The sequence below is a fragment of the Rhineura floridana genome, chromosome 9 (genome assembly GCF_030035675.1).
Source record: "Rhineura floridana isolate rRhiFlo1 chromosome 9, rRhiFlo1.hap2, whole genome shotgun sequence".
Taxonomy (NCBI): Eukaryota; Metazoa; Chordata; class Lepidosauria; order Squamata; family Rhineuridae; genus Rhineura; species Rhineura floridana.
Window position 1 is genome coordinate 26,544,175 of NC_084488.1, and position 11,270 is coordinate 26,555,444.

At 43.3% G+C, this 11,270-nt stretch overlaps 1 protein-coding gene across 3 annotated transcripts in view; it reads right to left on the bottom strand.

Annotated features, from left to right (window-relative positions):
- The window catches only part of ATP8A1 (ATPase phospholipid transporting 8A1), a 191,980-nt gene extending 181,693 nt beyond the window's left edge, over positions 1 to 10,287 (bottom strand). For all 3 annotated transcript variants that reach the window (XM_061584305.1, XM_061584306.1, XM_061584304.1), the window contains exon 1: positions 9,963 to 10,287. In XM_061584305.1, coding sequence (XP_061440289.1) covers positions 9,963 to 10,011 — 49 coding nt within the window. In that variant the 5' untranslated portion in view covers positions 10,012 to 10,287. The remainder of the gene's footprint in view (positions 1 to 9,962) is intronic.
- Positions 10,288 to 11,270: the final 983 nt, after the last annotated feature.

The window sequence follows — 11,270 nt, forward strand, 5'->3', positions numbered from 1 at the left end:
GGACTGCATATAGTACATATAGGAGTGCAGCCTAAATTGGTTTGTCTTAAAGATGCTACAGAGTAGTGAGCTTCCAACTCTAAGGAGAAAGAGAATCTCAACCACCCCACCCAGCTTGTTCACTTCTGCATCTTCTTTTCAAGAGTGTGGAGTAAGATGGAAGGATATTAAGTGAGCTAGGACCTGGAAGTCAAGGCTTCAAATCCTCACTTGGCTATGAAGCTCACTGGGTGACCTTTGGCCAGTCACTCTCTCTCAGCCTAACCTACTTCACATGGCTGTTGTAAGGATAAATTGGGGAGGGGGAGAGCCTTGAGCTCTTTAAAGGAAAGCTAAAAGCTAACATAATGGATACATAAAAAACAGAAACTTAGCAGGTGAAGCCCCTGCTCCCAAATATTGAGGTTGCAGTCCTATATTACCCAAGAGTAAGCCTCATTGAATACAGTGGGGCTTACTTCTGAGTAAGCATGCATAGGTTTGGGCACTGATAGAGAAGTTTCAAGAGCAGTGATGTGAGGGAGTAGGAAGGCAAGATAGCAAACAAGAAATAAATGAGGAAACTCATTCCTGGGGATCATGCAGAATAAGCCAGCATCCCTTCTTGCTAGGCAGTGGAGGGGCAGGAGAAGGGGACTACCTGATTCACAACATAATCCTCCCTCCTTTCCTCACCCAACCAGTACCACTCAGGTCATTCCATCCCACCCTACTCCTTCTGCCACAGCCGTGCAAGGAAAAGGAGGGAGGAATGAAGATGAAGAACAGATCCCATCTGACTAGTCAGCTTACAAAGGAGAGGAGAGGACAGAAGAAAGACCCTGGGGGAAAAGCTGCCACTACCTCTTCTACTAGCTTTCCTGAATAGGGGTGATCAATGTTTGGCAGGAAGACATGTGGGGCTCCTAGCAGTTCCTGGACCCCTGGCCCACAGCTCTAACCTCACTGAAAAGTGGGGACTTGGAACAGCCAGGCTAGGCTAGCTCATTCCACAGAAATTGCAAGAGGGGGCTCAAGATTTACCCATTCACACATCTGTCGGTGGGTCCTGGCCACATGGAAAGCCCAGGCTTACATCATGTTTGAGCAGCTGCCACTATTGCTGCTGCTCTTCAAAAACACACCATGGACCACCAGCATGAAGCTTGTAGACCACTGGTGGTACACGGACCACAGTTTAAGAACCTCTTTTGTAAATTATTTTGCTTCTGTCTCCTGTCTGCTGGTTGTTTCCCATATTTACCCACATCTTGAAAAACCTTTTTCCTTGTTTCAGTTGTAATTGCTCTGTTAATTCATTATAAATATATTTGTATACCGCTATTTCACTTAAAAACATCAAAGCAGTTTATAATCACTTCATGCATCTGATAAAACAGGTTATTGCCTTTTAAATCTCATATCACAGTAAATACGTTAGTCTTTAAGGTGGTACAAGATATTTGTTGGTATCGCTGCAACTAGAAATAGTCATTAAAGCTTTTCTAACACCAGACTTCCTCAAAGTTTAAAAAAGGGAGACAACACTGAACCTATTAACTTCTGGGGATTCTATTCAAATATTGGTATATTCTCTGTGCAAAACACTGTTGTTAACATTGTTTAGAAAATGACTGTATATTTGGTGCCCCCTCAGAAGCTCAGGGGGTAGTGGCCCAAGAGTTGTGGAATTCCCTCCACACAGAAATGCATCTTGCACCTTGCTATACAGTTTTCGTCATATGCTGAAAACGCACCTCTTTACCTTGGTCTTTGACACTCGTTTTGTATATTTTTAGGACCCATCCTATGACTGTTATTGTAATTTGCTTTAAACTGCTTTTAATGTTGTATTTTAAATTGTTGTGACTTTCCCAGGACTTTAGGGTGAAGGATGGGACATAAATTAAATTAATCATCATCAAGTTCCAGCCATGACCTCTAATTAAGCTACCATTAAAACTTTTTAAACCTTAATTTATAAAGATTCACATGTTGTATGCAATAAAAGATACATCACATACAATCTTGGTTTCCATAACACTTTTGCTAAAACTCAACACAATAGCTGTATTCAGGTATAATGCCAAAGCATCCATGTACATGAAGCAAATTATGATTTGGTCACACAAAAAGTATGTCAGCAAACCAGGAACAAGCCCTTGTTTATGGACAAACCATGGTTTGCCACCTTTACTGAGAGTGTATTGAGAGTTTGCTAAGAAACCAGAGATTCTTCATGGGGGGAGGGGGGAAAGCAGGGTTGCGGAGTCGGTACGCCAAACCTTCGACTCCAACTCCTCTATTTTTCTACTGTCCGACTCCAACATAAATGGCAAATGTATATTAACTAGTAATAACAAATTTATTGTAGTAAAATGGTAGCACAAGGCATTTCATCACCACCACGTGAATCATCAGGCTAGATTGATAGAACATAAAATATATTTATTTGATTAAAATTTCTGAACAAGAAAACTTTCCTAAATTCCTATGAAAGTTTTTATTTTGAAGCCAGAGTCGGAATCGGTACATTTCTACCGACTCCGACTCCACCCAAAATTGCTTCCGACTCCGATTCCGACTCCATGACTCTTGACTCCACAGCCCTGTGGGAAAGGAGGAAGCCCAAGCCCTTGTCACTGTTCATTCATCTAACATCAAACCATGGTTTGACATCATGTCTGAAAGAAGCCAGTATTAGGTACATTTACATTAACTGCAATCAATGGGCTCAAATACACCTTATAGGAGTATGGATCTGTATTTACATACTTTTGCATTTATCTATATTGAATACACTTTCAAATTAATTAATTAATTAAGTATTTGATATTAACTGTTGTCTTGGTCAGATCACTTCTTGGTGAACTTTAGACTTATGGCTCCGATCCTTCTCTGCAGGGGTGATGGACAGATTAAGATGAGGCGCCCCTGGAGACTAATGGAATCCACAGGATACCTGAATGCCCTGGGGGAGCTCCCAGTAGATTTATTTATTTATTTATGAGATTTGTTAGACGCTTATCTGGCAGAGGTTAATCTGCCACTCTGGGCGACTTACAACCAAACACAAGTACATTCCATATAGACATAATCAAAATCCTAAAAATTAGAAATTAAAAATTATAGCTTAAACATTTAAGATATAGAGCAGGTAACTCTGTTGAAGCCCTTGTCACCCTGTGGAACAGCGAGGTGCGTTGGGCTCTTGACACGGTTGCCCCCGAGCACCCTCTCCAGCATTGTGGAGCCCGATTTGCACCTTGGTACACCAGTGTGCTAAGGACAATGAAACAGGCTGGACGATGGCTAGAGCTCAAGTGGCAAAAGACGTGCTGTGATGCTGATCGGGCACGAGTAAAACATCATAACCATGCCTACTGTGTGGCGGTGAGGGCAGAGAAGGCCCACTTCTCTGCCTGCATCGCATCCTCAGGTAGCCATCCAGTGGAGCTTTTCTGTATTGTCAGGGGTCTGTTGATATCAACTCCAGGAATGGAGTTTTAGACCCTTCAGAGGCCCATTGTGAATTCTTTGCAAGGCACTTTGAGGGTAAAGTTGCTCGCCTCCGTAGCAGTCTTGATGCCCCATCCACATCTACTGTAGTCCCCAATGAGGTGTCCAGTGCAACATCTGCTGCAACGTCTTGGGAACGGTTTCAGTTGATGTGGCCTGATGACGTAGACAAGGTGCTTGCGATGATGCGGCCAGCAATGTGTCCTCTTGACCCTTGCCCTTCGTGGCTTATTAAAGCTGGCTGAGGGGGTTTGACCGAGTGGATCCAGGTTGTGGTCAATGCATCACTGCAGGAGAGAGTGGTTCCAGTCGCCTTGAAAGAGGCAGTTATCCGACCACTCCTGAAAAAACCCACCCTGGACCCATTGGTTTGTGAGAACTACTGACCAGTTGCAAATACCCCTTTTTAGGGAAGGTGATTGAGAGGGTTGTGGCACAGCAGTTGCAGGTACTCTTGGATGAAACAGATTATCTTGACCCATCCCAGTCTGGATTCAGGCCTGGTTATGGGACTGAATTGGCCTTGGTCGCCCTGATGGATGACCTTTATCGGGAGAAGGACAGGGGGAGTGCGACCCTGTTATTCTTACTTGATCTCTCAGCGGCTTTTGATACCATTCACCATGGTATCCTTCTGGGCCGACTTGGTGAGATGAGTATTGGAGGCACTGTTTTACAGTGGTTCCGATCCTATCTCCAGGGTCACTTTCTGAGAATAGCATTGGGTGACTGTCTTTCGGCCCCCTGGCAGTTGTGCTGTGGGGTGCCGCAGGGTACCATCTTGTCCCCCATGCTGTTTAACATCTATATGAAGCCCTTGGGAGCCGTCATCAGATTTGGGGTGAGGTGTCAGCAGTATGCTGACAATACCTAGCTCTATTTCTCTGTAACATCTGAATAGGGAGAGGTCGTGCAAGCCCTTGACCGCTGCCTGGACTTGGTGGTGAACTGGATGAGGGCCCATAAACTGAGCCTAAATCCTAGCAAGACAGAGGCACTGTGGGTTGGTGGTTCCAGAGTTCGGATAATTGGTCAGTTGCCTGTTTTGGATGGGGTCGTACTCCCTCTGAAACAGCAGGTCCGTAGTCTGGGGGTGCTCCTGGATCCATCTTTGTTGCTAGAGGCCCAGGTGACCTCCGTGGCTAAGAGTGCCTTTTACTAGCTTCGGCAGCTAAGACAGCTGCGGCCGTTTCTGGACTGGGATAGCCTGACCACTGTTGTCCATCACTGGTAACCTCAAGGCTGGATTACTGTAATGCGCTCCATGTGGAGCTGCCCTTGAGGTTGGTCTGCACGCTGCAGCTGGTGCAAAATGCAGCGGTGAGACTGTTCACTGGGGCAGGGTATCGCCAACATGTCACCCCGCTACTGAAAGAATTGCACTGGCTGCCTGTTTGATACCAGGCCAAGTTCAAGGTTCTAGTTTTGGTGTACAAAGCCCTATACAGCTTGGGACCAGGATACCTGGAAGACCGTCTTACCCATTATATACACAGTGGATCACTGCACTCTGCAGGTGAGGGCCTCCTGCAGATACCATCTTATCAGGAGGTCCGTTCCGCACAACATAGGAAATGGACCTTTAGTGTGGTGGCACCTACCCTGTGGAATTCTCTCCCCTTACATGTTAGACAGGCAACATCTCTGTTATCTTTTCGGCGCCTTTTGAAGAGTTTCCTCTTTCAACAAGCCTTTTAAGTTGAGACCTATCCCAGTCTGCGTCTGTGTTGGAATTGCTTTTTAATATGTTTTTTTAAATACAATATGTTTTTTAACCCTTTTTAAAAGATGTTTAAACACTTTTTAAAAAAAATGTTTTTAAAGTTGTTTTGTCTTGGTGTATTTTAGGGTCTGTTTTTATGATGTTTTGATGTGTTTTTAGTGCTTCTGTTTGCCTCCCTGGGCTCCTGCTGGGAGGAAGAGCAGGATATAAATCAAATAATAAATAAATAAATAAATAAACAAACTGTATGTGAGCTCTTGACTGGGTTGTCTTAACTCTTATTCAAAGCCATAGGTTTCTGGTCTTTCCTGCTGAAAGACTTACTGGATGTTTGAGTAACTGTAAATCACACATGGTTTATATGTTACAATCATCATACAAAGAATAGATTGCTTTAGCTGTTCTTGCAAACACCACTGTTGTGAAGAATAGTATGTCCTCAGACTGTCCAACTTGCATCTAAAGGCTTCCTTACTTATGGAGGTGTTCACATGCAAACAGGCATAAAGACAGAGACTCTAGGTCAGCGTTTCCCAACTAGTGGGCCACCAGATGTTGTTGGACCACAATTACCATCTTTCCTGACCATTGGCAATGGAGTTGTGGTCCAACAGCATCTGGTGGCCCACCAGTTGGGAAAGGCTGCTCTTGGTGTTATAAATAAAGACTGGTCAACTTTGTTCAGGGAACTGAACAGAAAAATAAAGATCAGCCATTTTACATTTTTACATATAAAATTCTTGATATCACAAACATTCTTGATATCACAAAATCATGCAAGTCAGCTTTCAAGTTATAACTTAAAATTACATACATGAACTTACAGGAAACAACTCAGTGAACAATGTTTTCTGCTAACCAGTATCCTCACATATTAACTTGAGGATGTAATGAAAGAATTCTTAACTCTAGTGTCAGGGAAACGGTTCAATTCCATATTGCTATTCCTCAAATATATCTTTGTTCAGTGCAAGATCTAGCAAACCCATTTTGTTTTCACCAAGTACTGAGATAATGGGAAAGGATACAGTAGGGCCTCACTCATACGGCAGGTTAGGTTCCAGACACCAGCCAAAAAGCGAAAACCACCGAAAAGCGGATCAGCAGTAGCGTGGGGGTCAGGAACCTAACCCGCTGATTGCACCGGAGGAGATCAGCTGTAGTGCGCTACAGCTGATCTTCCCCTCCTCCGGCACGATCAGCTCAAGCGTGGGAGTCTGATCGCACCAGAAGATAAAAAGATCAGCTGTAGCGTGCTACAGCTTATCTTCTCCTTCTCTGGCGAGATCAGCTGAAGCACATGGAGTTCCAGCCTCCCCTCCAGCTGATCGCCCCACTGGCACCGTATTAGCGGAATACCAAAAAGCAGGGCACCAAGAAGCGGGGCCCTACTGTATGCGGCTGTTATCAGTGGGAAATGATGTTTTATTTTCCTTTTAACCTGTGTTTACTTGAAAAGCTGAAAGTAGTTTACATGAAGGTTCCAGTAGTTTCCCATTCAGGCACTGACAAGGGCCAATCTTATTTATCTATTTATTAAATTTTTATCCCACCCTTCCTCCCAGAAGGAGTCCAGGACGGCAATCTTCCTTTCATCACTGCTATCAACCACTAGCCCCTTAGGGAACAGAAAAACAGCTGTGCCAAACACTGAAACCCAATCACTTGAACGCTGAAACTCCTGTTTATTCTTTCCTCAGCTTTTGAGATTTTACAAGATATTCTCCATATGTTAAAGTCAGAGTTTATCTCCGTAATCATAAGAGCAAAACCTTTTGTTTTTTAAAGTGCCACTTTTCACTCTGAGCACATTGGGCGTAAAACAAAACAAAACCCAACAGAAATGTTAAATAAGGTTGTCTATTGGCCCTTTCTTTTCAACATTTATATTAATAATGTCAAATAATCCTCTAATCCTGATTTCACATATACACATTATAAAATACTGATTGTTCTATATGCTGATATGGCATTAAGTCTGTTATTTATGTTTGTCTACAAAGCCTATTAAAAAGATTTTAGGTTTACTGTTTAAAACTGTCATATTATTATTCCAAAACTAAAGTTTATTTCCCATTCCTTTCAAAGAGCCTGACTGGTTCACATGATTTATAAATGCAGGAAAAAAGAAACCATCAGCCTTAAGACGAGAGTGAAATCATTACTAGGAAAATAATTTTCTTTTTACCTTCCAAAACAGAATTTTGAACAGTCTTTTTAAAACTGAGAAATTAAATTAATGTGTATGTTGTGGTTAATAAGGAACTTAGCTTCCTTTTACTACTGAATGGCCAAGCAAGGGCTAGACATTATATGTGAACACAGCTTCTAAATATGGCATTCAATCATGCCCACAAAAATGAAAGTCATTCATTCAAAGTTCCACCTTTCTAGTAGCTTCTTTTGACAATACTGTTATTATTATTTCTTATAACATGCCTTACGTCACACATGGGTCCATATAAATGAACATGGGAACACTAACTGTATTTAGTAAAATAAAAGTTATTATGGTTACTGTAGAAATTGCCAAACAACACAAACTGCCAAATAATGTGTTAGCTTTTACACAAAGTCCAGTAAACGGAGGCTCCTCTATTTAACTATTAGTCCCATAAACTGGTTCATTATTTATTTATTATACCAAGTGGCACATGAATCCCAAGAGATAATCAAATATTAATGTCCAACATTTTCAGCCAAGTTTCTTGCTTTCTATATCCCCATCACAAACAGTTTTATAAACGTATCCACTATTTCCAAGATGAAAAGTGGTATTGCTTGTGTCTGCCTTTATCTGCTTAGTGCTGAAATGTATCCAATCCTTCTATGCGAAAATATGAGACAACAGAAACATATTTGTACTGAAACACAGCATGACATAAGCTTATCACAATGTTTGCACTGTGACAGTGCATTCAGACATGAAATATTATATAAAAGTTATAAAGCTGTAAGAAATGTTATACTAAAGGCATAACAGCAACTTTGAATGACTATCTAGTTTCCCTTTCATTTTTGTGAATATGGGATATGCATATGGGAGAATACAAACAAAACAAAAATCCAAGCAAACACTTGCCGGTATCAGTTTCTTATTTTTATTATCAAACTGTGAGTTAGTGTGTGAAATTTTGTCTCACCAGCTCCAGCTGTGTTTTGGGGCTAGATGAATAGCTTCCTATGTACAGAGCCCTGAGCCTCAGCAGTCCAGTGCTGTAGCGTAATTGCCCTATAGCACTGACTGAGGTTTGGGGCTTGGTGAGCAGAAAACTCTACATCTAGCTCCAAACCTAAATGAAAGGAGTGTATTTTCCTTCTTCCTCGCTATCAGAGAGCCAGGGAAGGAGTTTTGGAATCGAGAGATGCACATCCCTGATCCTATTTTTCTGGGATACTTTAAGCTGTTAGGGGCTCTGCCTTCAATTCTACCAAATCTGCCTTCCTGAGCTCTTAACTCCAAAAGCCTTTAAAAACTCATAGCACCTTGGACGGGAGGGGAATTAGGATTGAGTGAAGTACCTATTCCAAAACTCAAAGCTCTTCAGGGTACCACAAACTTTTAAGGACTTGATCAGGCCAATCTCTCTCCTGTTGCTCAACTGCCATCAACATTTTGCAGCTCCTGAAAGGCAATGAGCACACTCAGTGCTCTTTGGGTTTCTTTTCCCCTTTTTGTAAATAAATAAATACTAATGAATATTTTTTTCTGCATTGCTGGGAATTCCTGGAACATACAGAAATGTCTTCCTTGTGTGTGCATATGACTGACATGTACATGCACTGGTTAACTATTAGTGCAAGTCTAATGAGAATTATTTATTACTTCTATCCCTGCCACAATAAGAACAATATATAGCACCCCTCCACCATTATCAGAAAGTATGTAGCAAACAACAAAAGCTGTAGAGGTAAAGTGGAATATTAATGGATTCAGAGAATATCCACTGTCTGGCTTCCACTGTGTCAGGTATGCTGACCATTTTCTTATGCTTAGGGGCAGTTAGATGACTGGGGGGAATTACAAGCGAGATGCAGAGGAACAGAGAGACAACTCAAAGATGGTCCAGGATGTATACCTGGAATAAAGGAGACTAGGTGCTGGAACAGCTGGAAGGAAGGTGACATATTAAGTAGCGTAAGTACTAGAACGAAATAGATGTGTGTGTGTGGGGGGGATGCTAGATAGAAGGTCTTTTCACTCTCCTACTACACACTGTACGCACTGCTTTTAATGACAAAGTGGGGAAAGGCTGGGCGGCGGCGGGGGAGGAGACAGAAGCACCGGAGGGCTAGGTGGGGATCTTTTGTTATCTGAATGCTCGTCCTGACGCTACTGCGGGGGATGCTTGAAGAATTGAAAGAAAACTAAAGAATGAAAACATAGAAAGGGTAGAAACAAAAGAGAAGCTCCAAGGAAGAAATGAAAAGGGGGCGTGGGACGAACGACTCTGCCTTGTCTAGGACTCCCTTCCACATTAACAAGAGATGTTCCCTGTACCTTGCATTTTCCTGCATTTGAATATATTGTTGTACACCGCCCTGATATTTTATGATAGTATATAAATACTTTTATAAAGAAAGAGATAACAACCAAGCGGCGGCGGCGGCAACGATAGCGTATCTCCCTTTTCCCCCTCCTAGTCCTCAAACAAAATGAGACACAATTCGCGCCAGCCGGTCTTCGGCCCCCTTCCACTCTCGACACCCCAGAAAGCCAGCAGCAGCGCGCCCCACTCACCCTCCGCTCTGAACCGCAGGTCAGACACGGTTTTCTGCACCGCGGGCATATCGCCTCAGCCCTCGGGTGACTCAACCTGCCACTTGTCTTCTCCGCTGCCGCCTGGGCTAGTCGTTGCTCCTCAAACCTGAACTGGCTCTGCCTGGCGTTTCCTTCCCTCGCCTTGCGCAAGCCAGAAATAATAATAATAAAACACAGAGGGGGAAATGGGGAGAGGGCAGGGGCCTCTGTCACACCAGAGCGACACTGTTGCAGTCTCAAGACCTCCGGGAACATCCGGTCGCGAGCCAGGCGCACAGCCGCCCACTCGCCCCTTTCGCTGCCGCCGCTTGAGTCAACTGACGCGCGAGCTCTTCCTTTCTTCCCCCTCTCCCCCCGCTCTTTCCTCAGCCACCCTGGAATGTACCAACTACATTCCGTAAACGCAGCTGTCCTCGTCAGACACCTATTCTTCGCAGCCCTAAAACCTTCCGCTTATGCCTTTTTAAAACAGAAGCCCAGTAATTAAAATGGATAATTTTAATTCACATAATTTTGTATCTTCGTTCCAGCCGCAAACCTGTCGTCTCCACTTGCACCCACAACTGGGAAAGAATGGAATAAGCCACGTCTTGGGGCGGATCTTTGCCTGACAATAATAGGAGGGGAAAGGAATTGTCATAAATTTCGGGAGGGGTGGAGGTTGCAGCTGTAGAGAAGGTGGGTGTGAGACGGAAACTGCGAGAAGTGATGGTTTGCTGTTGCCTGTTGCACTCGTGGTTGCAGGCCAGTTCTCTCAACGGCTACATCAGGGCGGTGGCAGTTACGTTTGGTGGCAGGCAACTTATACCTTGGTTGGTAACCGCTGTCAAGCAGCGGATGTTGCCTCACTCACAGATCTTGAGCACAGGTCCCGTCTGTTTTTCAGACTAGGGTTTTGCATCTATTATAGCTTTACAGGAAGAGTTTTTCTAGTACATACCTTGAAAAGCATGCTCAGTAGCACACCCTTAAATGTGGATATCTGGGGGCATAAAATCCATCAGACTGAAACACAGAAGTAACTAGGATACAGATAGAGAACATTTTGGGTCTAAAGTAAACAGGAGCATAAACCAGATTCAGATTAGGCAGGTGCATACATAAAAGGATTGACATTAGGCACAAGTCTTTTTACCTCATAAACAGTGCCAAGGCCCATGCCTATACAACTTTAGGAAACTATGTACTGAAATGCCCCTCCTGGCAATCTATTTTTCATTCCACTTCTCACACCTTTGAGAAAGTAGATGGTGGTCCACAAAAGCTTATGCCAAATCATTAAACTGG